This window comes from Pelobates fuscus, chromosome 4 (assembly GCF_036172605.1).
Source record: "Pelobates fuscus isolate aPelFus1 chromosome 4, aPelFus1.pri, whole genome shotgun sequence".
Lineage (NCBI taxonomy): Eukaryota > Metazoa > Chordata > Amphibia > Anura > Pelobatidae > Pelobates > Pelobates fuscus.
Window position 1 is genome coordinate 62,455,865 of NC_086320.1, and position 15,223 is coordinate 62,471,087.

The 15,223-nt window shown below is 44.2% G+C and overlaps 1 protein-coding gene across 1 annotated transcript in view; it reads left to right on the forward strand.

Moving 5' to 3' along the window:
* INTS8 (integrator complex subunit 8) overlaps positions 1–15,223 on the forward strand; it is a 60,925-nt gene that overhangs the window by 4,109 nt on the left and 41,593 nt on the right. The window contains exons 3-7 of the mRNA XM_063451226.1: positions 10,153–10,327; positions 10,705–10,845; positions 12,044–12,115; positions 12,499–12,550; positions 13,212–13,394. Coding sequence (XP_063307296.1) covers positions 10,153–10,327; positions 10,705–10,845; positions 12,044–12,115; positions 12,499–12,550; positions 13,212–13,394 — 623 coding nt within the window. The remainder of the gene's footprint in view (positions 1–10,152; positions 10,328–10,704; positions 10,846–12,043; positions 12,116–12,498; positions 12,551–13,211; positions 13,395–15,223) is intronic.

The window sequence follows — 15,223 nt, forward strand, 5'->3', positions numbered from 1 at the left end:
CAGTTTGAAGTCAGAGTGAATAATTTGATTTGATAGACTGTCTTCCTTTCAATTATGTTGTAAAGATTCCAAAATTCGTATTCCCTCCAAGTCTCTAGAAGATAAATTGTCATAATAAAGCCATTTTTTCTTCTCCATAGGGCTACATATATTTCCTCATTTCTTAAAATACCAAAAAAGCGTGAGCTTGCGGATAAATTTGTGTTTTAAATATGTTTATTGGTTTCACAACATAAATGTCGATGCAAACGTATTCATATTTAAGCAGGTAAGTGCCTGCGCAGAGGCGTAATTACCAATACATGTGCGGGTACGCGGGCTGTCGCCTGCGCAGAGGCACATTAATGAGATCATTGGTTTGACAGCAAGTAGGTTCATCTTCAGTCATGTGTGCCTTGCAACCCTTGCTATGCTAGCTTCTCGTCTTGTGTCCATGTTATCTGGTGTGAGTCGAGGTTATGCTTGTGTAGTCATCTTGTGTTGGCTGGTTCATGTGGTTGCTTTATGTGAGCCGGTATGTGTTGTTGTGTTGTGTTAATTAGTTTGTGTAATTGCTGTGAGTGTGCTGGTTTGTACAAGTGTTTTGTGTTAGCTGGTTGTGTAGTTGCTTTGTGATAGCTGTTTGTTGTAAATATTTTTTTGATTCACTATATATACGCGGGTGTCAAGTAGTAACTATTAATGCAGTTAGTCGCCTACACAGAGGCGCGCGTTTTGTGGTTATGAGCAGCATGAGACATACATATTGCGGTATTGTCTGTATAACCTGTGGTTTCCTGCGCAGAGGCATATGGATTAATGTAAGCAAGTATTTAGATATTAGTTACGCCTAAGCTCTATGAAACTATTTAGGTCATTACACTATTAAGCGCTCCAGCGTTTTTATGGTTACTTTTAAACAAACGGACATGAGGTCTAATATATAGTGCTGTTAACCTGTGGAGAAGGCACACTTGTCCAATACCCTACATATCGCCCTTAAAGCAAATATAACGTCTGAAAGTGTAGGGCAGAAGATCGTGAGGGCGGAAGTGTATTTGGTATGTCAGGATGCGTATCCTGGGGCCGTGTCTAGTATGTATGCCATAAGGGCCTATAGTATGCTGGAGCTCATTCCTAGTGTGCGCGGCATGCTGTGGGAGCGTGGTGTGGAGTGATCTGGTCATTTATGAAAAACCTTAGGTGAACCGTTGTGGATGCAGTAATAATGACGAGTAGCTACATGTAAAATGTGCATCCTGTCAATTAACAGTAGACTTTAGCCAATAATCTTCGTCCACCAACATCAAATGTCCCTCATTTATAAAGAAAATAATTGCTATACTCTTACACCGTTAGTACAAATAATGGTCAACTTAATCTGACTCATTTGTAGGATAGTAGACCTACAAGCTGGCAGATATAGACAAATATAACCTAAACAGTTTAAAACAAGTAAACAGACTGTGAATAGTAGGGGAAAAAAAAAAAAGACACTTTACAGTCCTGTAATAAAAGAATGGTGAGAACTTGATTTTCAGTCTTGCTCGCTGGAACATAGTAGCGCACCTTTTATAATGCACTATGAAGAGTCTCTTTACATAGATCTGTTTCCACAGTGCAAAGCTTGTCAGCAAGACTGTCTACGTCTTTGGTGACAAGTGAAAAAACTCATCTTCGTGCTCCTCTGCCACACGTTCACACGGGTTAACTCAGACAGAGGCTGGCAGGTAAAAACCTGTAATAGTGCTATAACCGCAGGTTAAGGTCCCGGTGGCATAGTCCAGGTCTGTCAGTGTTAAAAACGGTGAGTCCCTTCTCTGGAAGCGGTTTATCAGCTCCGCTGTGGGGGGATCCCTCATTCCACGGTATGTAGCTTCTCGGTTGGTCTTGCGTGTTTCGAGCTGGTCGCTCACTGCTTGGGTCCCCCAGCGTCCCATACATGGCAGATCCCCTCAGTTCCACCCAGGGCTTGCCCCCGCCGTGCATCAGAGAGTCTATTGGCGTTGTGGGCACTCAGGGTCGGGAGCAGGCCGGCGGCCTCCCACCCCTGAAAAGTCCGCGGGCCACCCGCCCCCTGCACCTCCCCAACCCCTGCTGACCTCTGCTGGAGCTCCAGTCCTTTGTCGCCTCGCCCTCCTCCGGCCACACGCTCGGCGCCGTTGTGAGTCTCTCCAGCCACCGGTCCGCTGGGGGTCAGCACACCACGGCGCCGCAGGGCTCGCAGAGTTGGGGGCGTCTGCCCCTGGACCACCACCAAATCCTGGGGCCCAGACCGGCTCCTTGTCATGCAGGTTTCTGCTCCGAGTGGTCCCTCTATGGGATCCGGCATCCTGGGAGTCCAGGTGACCCAGCGTGGCTCACAGCCGCATGTGTGTATGCGCCATCTTGGTACTCCGTTGGGGAGGGGCCCCGCGCCGCGCGGGCCTTCGCCCCCAGCCTTTGAAGGTCTGACTCATGGGCCGGGATTACCCCCACCGGCCGAGGGGGGGGAAGCGGGGCCGGGCCGGCGTCCTTCCCTCTCCCTCCGTTACCTCATGAGCTCCGCCGTTTCCTCGTGAGTGCATGTGCCGGTCAGTCGAGCTTCGCGGCTGCCGTGTGTGGAGCGGCTGCTTGTTAACCTTTTGGCTCTACTTGTATGCTGCCCCGGCTCCCGTTGCTCCGAATGGGTATGATTTCATATAGCAGTTTTGAGTTATTTCAGCTTTTTCTAAACTTCTGTGCCGTTCAATGTCGGAGCCAGAGCGGATGGCTGCCGCTCTGCTCGGCGGCCCGGCCCCGCCCCCGGATAAATTTGTGTACATCACAAATATTGTGAAATAATTAGGTGTTGTGAGGGAGAAAATTTCAATCCATATTCAAGAATCTTTTCTTCCTCCGTAGTAAGTTTATATTTAGAGATGTTTATAACAGTCTCCTTGTCCAATCTGGCATTTTTTCTGCTGGACTCTACATCCTGCTCCATTTCCTTTTTGTTTAAATTTCGTTTTGTGCGGCTGGTTAATTTCATTCGGTAGCATGAATCTCCTGTTTTCCCCAGATCCTTCCACATAGGTGGATACTTGTGTTGAGCAAACAAATAAACCAAGAGTGGTGTTCAAACAAAATGAAACCATCAAAAATCTTATAGCCCCAAGTATGCCACGTATGAAAGCAAACATGACCATTGCATCAATGCTTTCCCTGAAAGGAATATACAAATGTAACAGGAAAGCTTTCTCCACATGTGGGTTGATCCCAAACAAAGACAACAACAAACATTTCTCGTCAGACCATCTAGACCAGTGGTAGTCCACCTTTTTCTAACTACCGCCCACTAATGCATCTTTTTGGTTGAAAAAAACTTCCTTACCGCCCACCAGTTTTCACGCAAGTGCAGAATATTTTTTTCGAAAGGAGGGTGTTTTAAAAAAATAAATGTACGTACATTTATCTTTTTATTTCCAATTAATGCATGTTTATACTGTTTTTAGCTTTATAAAGTTTAATGAGAGAACAATAAAGTAAATTGAAATTACCTTTACTAGTGATTAATGAGATCCTTGAGGTTGATGCTGCAAGACTATATATTTGATATCTGGTTCGATTTTCGTAAGGAACAAACGAAGGTATCCTCTTTCGGTGATATTAAGACGACTTCTCTGTTTGCGCATAATATGATTTCTCATCTGTACGTCAGCTCCCCTCTTCTCCCTCCTCAATTCCCCTCCCCACCTTTTTTTTTTCTTTCCCTTTTTTTAACCTGCCTTATAGCAATGCCCAGTAGGAAGGCTGAGCTAGGTATCCCGCTTACTATTACTTACTATAGCCCACTATAACAGACAGGCATACATACATACATACAGTCACACGCACACATACATACACACACACACACACAAGACATACATACAAAGACACATACACACATACAGACAGACACAAGAAACATATACATACAAACACAAGACACACACACACACATACATACACACATATATACAGACAGACACACATACAAAGACACATACCTACAGACAGACACACACAAGACATACATACAAAGACACATACACACAAGACACACATACAGACACACACAATACATACATACAAAGACACATACACAAACAAACACATATTATATTTAAGTCACCCTCCTGTTTCCTACCTTTAAGGTGCAGGAGGGTGACTTTCCCTGGGGTCCAGTGGTGGCTCAGGTGGATGGGAGTCAGTGTTCCCACTCTGACTCCCTCCTTCCCCTTCCTCCCGCGCGGGCTCTCTGTATGCTGGGAGGAGTGACCGGGGAATCACTTCCTCCCAGCAGAGATGATGTAATCACAGGGGGCCCGGTCGCGCTGTTAAAGCGCCCAGCGCTGACCGGGCCCCCTCACAATCCACATCCATCGGGTTGCCCTGATAGCATGGGCCGCAAGTGGTGATGGCTGTACCCGGTCGCAGGGGTAACGCCGGCTTGCACCCGCCCACCCTCTCACCCAATCTGTCAAAAAATTTGAAAATCCCTACCGCCCACCTGGAATCCTGAAACGCCCACTAGTGGGCGGTAGAGACCAGGTTGACGACCTATGATCTAGACCAGCGGTTCCCAAAGTGTGGGACGCGACCCACTGGTGGGTCGCAGGGCGATTCCCAGTGGGTCGCGCTGACCCACACATCCAGGGCCGCCGGGCAGTCAGGCAGACTGACACCAGGAGGGAGCCCGGCGGCTTGCCCTGTATGCCCCCGGGCTCCCTCCAATCAGTCTGCCCAGCAGCTCCGGTCTGCAGCTCCGCCGGGTGCAGAGCTGCAGACCGTGTGATAGAAGTCTCGCAAGCTCCCAGAGCGTTACCATGTCAACACTCAGGGAGCTTGCAAGACTTTTATTACACTGTCTGCAGCTCTGCACCCGGCGGAGCTCAGACCGGAGAGTTACCCCACTGGACCACCAGGGAGACACTGGACCACCAGGGAATTAAATGAAGGTAGGACACAGCCCCCAGATCCTGCCCCCTAATGTAAATACTTTTCTCCCTACACCCCCCCCCCAAACTGTAACCCCTTCACTCCCTGCCCACCTCCCCACCCTGTAACCCCTTCACTCCCTGCCCACCTCCCCACCCTGTAACCCCTTCACTCCCTGCCCACCTCCCCAACCTGTAACCCCTTCACTCCCTGCCCCCTCCCCACACTGTAACCCCTTCACTCCCTGCCCCCTCCCCACACTATAACCCCTTCACTCCCTGCCCCCCTCCCCACACTGTAACCCCTTCACTCCCTGCCCCCCTCCCCACACTGTAACCCCTTCACTCCCTGCCCCCTCCCCACACTGTAACCCCTTCACTCCCTGCCCCCCTCCCCACACTGTAACCCCTTCACTCCCTGCCCCCCTCCCCACACTGTAACCACTTCACTCCCTGCCCCCCTCCCTACACTGTAACTCCTTCACTCCCTGCCCCCCTCCCCACACTGTAACCCCCTCACTCCCTGCCCCCTCCCCACACTGTAACCCCTTCACTCCCTGCCCCCCTCCCCACACTGTAACCCCTTCACTCCCTGCCCCCTCCCTACACTGTAACCCCTTCACTCCCTGCCCCCTCCCCACACTGTAACCCCTTCACTCCCTGCCCCCTCCCCACACTGTAACCCCTTCACTCCCTTCCCCCTCCCCACACTGTAACCCCTTCACTCCCTGCCCCCTCCCCACACTGTAACCCCTTCACTCCCTGCCCCCTCCCCACACTGTAACCCCTTCACTCCCTGCCCCCCTCCCCACACTGTAACCCCTTCACTCCCTGCCCCCCTCCCTACACTGTAACCCCTTCACTCCCTGCCCCCCCCACACTGTAACCCCTTCACTCCCTGCCCCCCCCACACTGTAACCCCTTCACTCCCTGCCCCCCTCCCCACACTGTAACCCCTTCACTCCCTGCCCCCCATCCCACACTGTAACCCCTTCACTCCCTGCCCCCTCCCCACACTGTAACCCCTTCACTCCCTGCCCCCCTCTCCCCACTGTAACCCCTGCTCTCCCTGCCCCCCCACACTGTAACGCCTGCTCTCCCTGCTCCCCCACTGTAACCCATTTTCTTCCTGCCCCCCCCACTGTAGCCTTCTCTCCCCTGCCCCCCCACTGTAGCCCTCTCTCCCCCTCCCACTGTAGCCCTCTCTCCCCCTGCCCCCCCACTGTAGCCCTCTCTCCCTCTGCCCCTACACTGTAGCCCTCTATCCCTCTGCCCCCTACACTGTAGCCCCCTCTGCCCCCTACACTGTAGCCCCCTCTCCCCCTGCCCCCTACACTGTAGCCCTCTCTCCCCCTGCCCCCTACACTGTAGCCCTCTCTCCCCCTGCCCCCTACACAGTAGCCCTCTCTCCCCCTGCCCCCTACACAGTAGCCCTCTCTCCCCCTGCCCCCTACACTGTAGCCCTTTCTCCCCCTGCCCCCTACACTGTAGCCCTTTCTCTCCCCTGCCCGCCCACTGTAACACTTTCTCCCCCTGCCCGCCGCCCACTGTAACCCTTTTTCACCCTGCCCCCCTACACTGTTACCTGCACACACACTCCCTACCACACGGTCACCCTCACCTGTCTCTGCGTGTATGTGTATCTGAGTCTCCGTTTGTGTCAGTGTGTGTGTATTTGTGTGTCAGTGTGTATCTGTTTACATGAGTGTATGTGTATCTGTGTGTAGGAAAATAAGTGTCATTGTGTGTGTATCGCTGTGTCAGTATGTGTGTGTCTCTGTGTGTATTTGTTTGTCTCTGTATGTGTATACACTGCACACATACTCCATGCAAAAAACATGCTTACATCCAAACACACATTGTGTATATGTATATTTTATATACACACTGCATCCACTACACACGCACTGCAATCAAACGCAAACATTACATACAAACACACCCATGTATTAAAACACTAAAATGATATACAAACACCCCTTCATTCAAACACCGACACTACACACAAAAAGCACACCTGCATTTAAAGTCCAGCACTACATTCAAACACCCCTGCGTTCATACGCAAACATTACAAACAAGTACACCACTACATTCCAATGGCAACAGTACATACAAACACTCCCATACATGCACACACATACTTAAAGGACCACTTCAGCTTAATGAAGTGGTCTGGGTGCCAGGTCCATCTAGGATAATCCTGCCTGCTGTAGACATAGCAGTTTCAGATAAATTGCTATGTTTACAAATGGGTTAATCCAGCCTCTAGTGGCTGACTCATTGACAGCTGCTAGAGGCGCTTCAGCGCTTCTTACTGTGATTTTCACAGTGAGAAGACGCCAGCGTCCATAGGAAAGCATTGAGAATGTTTTCCTATGGACTGGCTATATGCGCTCGGCTCTTGCCGCGCATGCGTATTCAGCCGATGACGGCTAAAGGAGGAGAGTCCCCAGTGCCGAGGGAGCCCGGCGCTGGAGAAAGGCGAGTTTTTAACCCCCTTTCTCTCTCTTCAGCCTGGCGGGAATGGGACCCTGAGGGTGGGGGCACCCTCGGGGCACTTTAGTGCCAGGAAAACGAGTTTGTTTTCCTGGCACTATAGTGGTCCTTTAATACACAAACAAGCTTACATTTAAACGCTCAAACACTGCTTACAAATATAACCCTGCAACGATGGGCAAATGGTAGATTCCCAGCAGGCATAGCATTGTTGAAGTTCTCCGACAGATGGAGATCTACCTTTTGGCCACACTTGCACTAGAGGGGGCCCCAGAAAGCATACTTGCACCAGAGGGGGCCCCAGAAAGCATACTTGCACCAGGGCTCTCTCTACATTAGTTCCACCACTGGGATAATCAATGTGAGGGGCCTGGATGAGCAGGACACAACGTCTGATTCTGACTGAGTCTGTGAGTAAGCAGTTGTATGCCTCTAAAACTGATTGCCATGATATGCAAAGTTTCTGCCTCTAAAACTCCATGATATATCAACATTATGCATCTAAAACTGCCATGATATGCCAATTTTATGCATCTAAAGCTGATTGCCATGGTGTGCCAAGTTTACGCATCTTAAAGTGATTGCCATGATATGCCAAGTTTATGCATCTAAAGCTGATTGCCATGGTGTGCCAAGTTTATGTATTTAAAGCTGCCCTGATGTTCCAATTGTATGCCTCTAAACCTGGATGCCATAGTGTGCCATTTGTAAGCCTCTAAAACTGATTGCACTGGTGTGCCAATTTTATGCACCTAAAGTTGCCATGATGTGCCAAGTTTATACATGTAAAATGGATTGCCATAATGTACCAATTTTATGCATCTAAAGCTGCCATAATGTTCAAATTGTATGCCTGTAAAGCTGATTGCCATGGTGTGCCAATTGTAAGCCTCTAAAGCTGATTGCCGTGGTATGCCCAACTGTATGCCTCAAACTGATTGCCATAATGTACCAATTTTATGCATCTAAAGCTGATTGCCACGGTATGCCTATTTTATGCATCTAAAGCTGCCATAATGTTCCAATTGTATGCCTGTAAAGCTGATTGCCATGGTGTGCCAATTGTATGCCTCTAAAGCTGATTGCCATGGTGTGCCAATTGTATGCCTCTAAAGCGGATTGCTATAGTGTGCCAATTGTATGCCTCTTAAGCTGTTTGCTATGGTGTGCCAGATTTATGCCTCTAAAAGCAATTGCCATGGTGTACATCTAAAGTGGATTGCTATGGTGTGCCAATTGTATGCCTCTAAAGCGGATTGTCATGGTGTTCACTTTTTAAAATATGCATTTAAAAAAAGCAAGTGGGTCTCGAAAAATTACCATTTTGAAAAGTGGGTCTCGGGCCATAAAAGTTTGGGAAGCCCTGATCTAGACAAAGAAAAAAACATGAGATTGAACAATGTATTCATTGCAATACATCATATGTGATATATCTCCTCGAATGCTCTTGCGGCAAACAATATGTGGGACACACATGTAGGAAACTTAAAACAAGAATAGGGGAACACCTAAGAGGAATCAAGAACAAATGTATCAATCATGGTGTACCCATCCATTTTGCAGAAAATCATGGAGCTAACTCAAAATATCTAATAGTGAAGGGCATTGAGGCAATCAAACCGACCCTCGGGGGAGGTGATAGATTAAAAACCCTCAGATGAAGGGAATCATATTGGATCTACAAGCCTGGTACACTCTGGAATCGGGGCCTCAATAAAGACCTAGATATAGCAGCCTTTTAATAATTTAAATTTAATTTATTCTATATATTTTTTATTCAATTTTTTTTTTTAAAGTGGTAGACAGCCACTAGTGGAGGAGTAAACCCTCAGAGGTAACTATTACGGTTTATAAAAACTGCAATAATTACCACTGCAGGGTTAAGGGTGATGGGAGTTTGCACCCAGACCACTTCAATGAGCTGAAGTGGTCTGGGTGCCTACAGTGTCCCTTTAAGTGTAGATTTCTTGGACAGAATTCCTGTTCCTTTTGTGAAACTTGGCAAAATTATACCACAACACACAACTTTGTAATTTTTAGGGCTTGAAAAAGGCCCCGTAGCATGCAAAAATGTTTCCACTTACAACGTTTGATGGTGGAATGAAGTTTAACTGAAATAAGAGGAAATGCGCATGAATGGGGAAATATTGAAGCAAGCATACATGGAAAAAAGATAAATTATGTGATGGGAGAGCCATTTAAATGAAGGAAGGAAATAGTTTGAGTTTTGACACAGAGAAAGGTTGACAGCAGAATACCGCTAACATAGTAAAGGTATCGGTATACAAAATCCTTGGGAGCCAAAATGTATATTGTTAAATTAGGGCTCCAAATTTTCACTCTCTTACTAAGCATTGCTGGGTGAAAAATTCAGCTCTGGTAAGTAGAAATGGGCCCTCCTGACTTCCAGTGGTGAGTAACCTTTAGACCTGTCTAGTAGCATAGACTTGGAATTCTGTGTCCTGAATAAATATGTTATTATTGCTATATAGGTCTAGTGTTTAAGTTAAAGATGCATTTGAAATGGAAGAAAATTATTCCCAATTTCTACTGCAAATAAGTAGTTGGAACTGCTGTTTTTCTGAAAGACTTTCAACTTCATTATATATATATACATCGCCTTTATGTAAACCACTGCATATATATAGATTAATCCAATTGTGCTATATTCCATGGAATATTCATGTTATGCTGTTTCATAGTTTCCATACTTCCTTTGTTTATATCCCACCAGACCCTTCTCCTGTCCAGTTGATTGTCCAGTTTTTAGAGCAAGCTTCCAAACCCACGGTGAATGAGCAGAATCAAGTGCAACCCCCGACTGACAACAAAAGGAACCGCACTCTAAAACTGCTGGCTCTAAAAGTTGCAGCCTTTTTGAAATGGGACCTTGATATTTTGGAAAAGAGGTAGGTGCAGCGAGCAAGTGAATCGGTTGACCGTATATTGTGCCATATTCTTTAATTCTTATTATTTCTCTGTTACTTTTATTGCTAATTTATTAGTTGAAGTCGTGTTTGTATCAAACACATTTTATACCTAAGTAAACATCCCTTGGTTTTACATATATTGCATAAGACTTTCCATGCCTGTTTCCAAACACTATTAATAGACCAGATTTCAAGGAGATATTTGTTTGCACTTGAGCCATGTTCCTGAGACATGTCATGTGTCCTTAAGGGGTTAAAACTTAACCCATTTGTGGTCATTGAGAAATGTTCTGACTGTTGCTACTATTCTGTGTATTAACTACTCCATGTCATTCTCCCTTGTTTTGTCTCATTAGTTTATCCGTCCCTGTCCTGAACATGCTGCTGAATGAGTTACTATGTGTGAGCAAAGTGCCTCCAGGAACAAAGCACGTAGACTTGGACCTCTCCAGCTTGCCCCCAACTACTGCCATGGCTGTTATGCTTTACAACCGATGGTAATGTTTATAACATTTGCAAAGTGTATGCTACATTCTAATTTTAAATGTGTGTGTATATGCAGATATGTATTTGTTTGCTTATTTTTCCAAAATCCTTAAACAACACACCTTAGATGAACTTCAGCTAGACCCTCCCTCATCTTAAAAGTCTGTTGGGTCTGATCTTATCCCATAAACCTTTGTCCACCAGAACAGTTTAATTTCCAGCAGCAGGTCCACTCATCACCTGGGAATGAGTATACCTACTCTATAAACTGATGGCAGCTAGTTGTGTGTTTGGTGTGCACAACTTGGACAACATTAATATTGGCACCCCAGAAAATTCAATTCTGACTGACACATTGGAAAATGTAGAAGTTCTGAACGGAGAGTGGAACATAGCTTACTCTTTCGCCATGAATTTTGCAATAATACAAAATTGTTGTGGTGCTTAAAGTAGAAATAGAAATATTTATCAACAATAAGGGGCAGTTTGCCCATCTTGTCTTCTGAATAAAAGTTCATAGATCTCAAATTTAATGATTTTCAAGGTACTTTCAAATACATATTAAGTATTTTCACTTGTTGCTCGAGCTAAGTTAATATTCAATATTATTTTCATGGGTTAAGCAGTTAATTGAATATCAAATTGCAAAAAGTAACCATGCTGTGACTGTAGCAGAGTCGTATATTTTTTCCAAATCTATTTGGGAAGGAAGTTTACTGTTTAGATTTGTATTCACTGTTTAGATTCATATGGATTATAAATCAGAACATATCTTCATAATTTGGAGGTAGCTTTTAGTAAATTATAGAGGATGCTATTTTTAGTGAACTATACCTGTAATTGACCTTTAAAACAGACCCAATATCTAGTGAATTATTTTCTTTGACTTGGCAGAATTATGTCATAACCAACAGCAGGTAGAATAATACTTGAGAATGTTTTAATAATACATGAGAACGTTGCAAAAAGAATAAAATACTGGTGCTGGGAAAATAATCTGCTTATCTCAAACAGTTCCTAAAGCGTTTGATATTAAACTGGATGGTGGAGCCCCAGGCCATTCTAGTCTACTGCAAGTTGTTGTTGTGGTTCTGGTTTTGGTTTTGGTTCTGGTTTTTCCAGAGTGTCTATTTAAGGCAATGTAGAAGTTAAACAGATTTAATTCACTGGTCTCCTTGATTCATGGAAGGCATTCATTTATTTATTTAGGGCCATTAGGACGATTGTTCAGAGCAGTTTCCTGGTAAAACCTGTAAAGCAAGGACCTCTACAGCCCAACATGTAAGTAATATGCCTTCTGTTCTTGTACCAATTCACATAAACATACTCATTTTATTTTAACCTTTTATTTACCAAGGCTTTGCGTAATTAAAGTCTTGTTAAGGAGATGCTAATTAAGGAGCATGGAAAACCCAAATGAACCTGCAGACTGCATGCCTATTTTAAATTTTCTTTAATCCATTTCATTTTTTGGATACATTTCTTTGGGTTGCAACATTGCTGAAACCACAAATTATTTCATTTATTTTAATTTTGTCAAGCTTTTTTAAATAGTTTTTAAAAGGACCTATATGGGTGAAGATTGAGCTTGGTTTTGTTTGCTTGTTTTTTGTGGGGTTTTTATTTTTTGGTTTTATATGAATTCTTTACATTTTTTTTCCCAGTATGAATCAAATCCAACAAGAGAAGGAGCTTACAGAAAATATTTTGAAAGTGGTAAGTTTTTTATTTTGCTCTTGAAATTATCTGAAGCCTTTTATATCTAGAACCTTGCAGGGCAGTGAGATCAAAGATGCAATGTAGCGATGCGACAAAAATGAATGCTACATATCAGACAAACTGAGATTTATTCATCTCATGGAATTCCTTTAATTCCATATTATACAGTAAATCCGTGCTTTGTGCTTGGTAATCCTATATAAATTTGTTTGCTGAGTAAAGAAAATTAAAGTGTGTAATGTAAATCTATATTACATGTAAAACAGTGTATTACCATAGTATGCATGTTTTTTCACCGCGCTACATAATCTAGCACACTTGGAACTGTGGTGGCTTTCATTGTCTCTGAAATTCTATTTTATCTTTTACCAAGGTGCTGGCCAGAGGAGTTCGCTCCTTTTTGCTGTGCCAAACATCACTTTGTTTGCATTTCAGTATGTTGGCTTGCAGAGATGTTCATGCTGGTGCTACTCATTTTTGAGTAGTTACTGATAGCAAATACATAATGATGTAAAATCGTGGTGTGAGTGCAAGATTGCACCAGATTGTGTAACGATTAAAAAACTGCTACCATATCTTAATAAAGGTTCCTTTGCACATTCACATCAACCAGACATTAGACAGTGCACATTGACAATTGCTTTCCTTTTCACTGCAGTTAAAAGAGCAGGCAGAGGATTCGATCACTGTACTCGAGGGAAGTCTAAAAATGAAGAGAGACTTCTATGCCCATACCATGAGAACCTTGGATCTGTTGGCTATGGAGCCCGGCATGATCAATGGAGAGACAGAGAATTCAACAGCTGGGCTAAAAATTAGTTCTGAGGAAATGCAGTGCCAGGTAAAGATATACATTGCAGATGTGTGAACTGTTTATTCAACGTTCTACTTTCAGTCCAAAGTAAATGGATAATCAGGGTAATTGTAAAGCAGGATCTTGTCCGATGCCAGTTGTTGGCTATACCTAATTCTTGCCTTTTGCTGTGGTTCTGAATAATTCCAGGCAGGAGAACAAAATCCGTACATTTGTGAACAGTTTTACATAAAGTTTACACGAAAAGCATGTGCTTTCACTGGCATCAAGGTTGAGCCTTTGTGTAGTGTTAAGGAGATAGAGGGTATATGGTGTTGGGCTAGCCAACTCCACAGTCTCTATGGAGGTTACAAGAGGTATAAGGGGCTTAACCCCAAAGTAAATCTAAACAGAAAAAGAAGAATGGAATGAAAAAACACTCACACATAGTGGGTGTAGTCCATATTCATTCACAAATATATACCTCTTAATGTCAACGTAACATAAAAGGGGGGGGGGGGGGGGTAGAAACCTTTATTAGAAAAATGAAAGAAATATTGTTAAGAAATGGTAAAAAGTTACCAAAAGAAAGGTACACCTAAATAGTGTGTGAATCAAGTGAGATAAAGCACTCTTATAAAAATATCGGGGATAGAAGTTCCTAAATTGCATATGTTAATCTACAAATAGATCAATATGGGGGCCTCTTATGTATAAAGTGTAGAGTAATAAAGCCAAAACATTGGCATTAGGCCAAAAAATATATATCGATAGGAATGTATAGTGCCTGGCAGTAGTTATGGTACCACAGGGAGCAAAAGACTGCTGTCACTAATACAGGCAAATGTGTAGAGGGGATGTATAGAGAGTAGAAAACTCATTTCTATAGAGTGAAAAACACACCCACCCACCCCTTTTTACACAGGTACTGGGGTGATGTAATAAATTACAAAGTAATTCCTCTAATAGTAGTTAATGCCCTCTGGGGCATACAATACACATGAATTGAGGAAAATAAATATAGGGGTACTACTGGTCGGTAAAACCGGTCACGAGCCCCTCAAATATAGCCACAACAGTACCCTAAATTTCCCTGGACTAACTGTCTAGCTCACACAGTGGAAAGGCTAAACTAACTGCTACTTCAAGGCAGCCTCAAGCATATCCCTATCATCCCATAAAGGTACTACACCATATCAATGCATAAGGGCATAGTGAACCCAGTTAAAAAGCGAAAAAGTAGTAGAAGACCAAAAGGAAACTAAAATAAAAAATAATTGCATCTGCAAAAACGGTTGCTCGACGCGCGTTTCGGCTTCTCGATACGCCTTTGTCAAGCGCTAGCCTTTGTGTAGTGTGTTTGTTTTTTTTCTCTTCAACTTATCCACTTTATGACATATTAATATGTTGTATAGCAGCATTACACACTGTCCTCGTAGACCGATAACCTACTAACAACAAAGATTTAAAATTAGGTCCCTCCTCTTCTGGCATTATCTGGAAAGTATGCAGAGTACTGTGATCCATATGGAACAAACCAGAACAGTCTGAGCTAGCTGTATTGAGAGCAGTCCTTGGCTTGGCAAGAAACAAATGGATTCACCTACATGATGTAATGTGTTTCATGCACCGCTGTGCAGGTATTTAAAGGCTGCTTAGTCTACCTGACTGTAGGGTGCATGTCAGTATAGGTTTTTCTTGTCACACCGTCACTATCAACCCCCACCCTGACAAACACACGGTCAGAGGTCTTTTTAAGGTGATAATTTAGTTTATTCAGTTGTAAAATACTCTGTTGAAGAATTTAAAGCCAAGACAATTTCTAAGACTAAGAACCTGGCATGTACTTCATGTAATATCCCCCTGCATGATTGGAT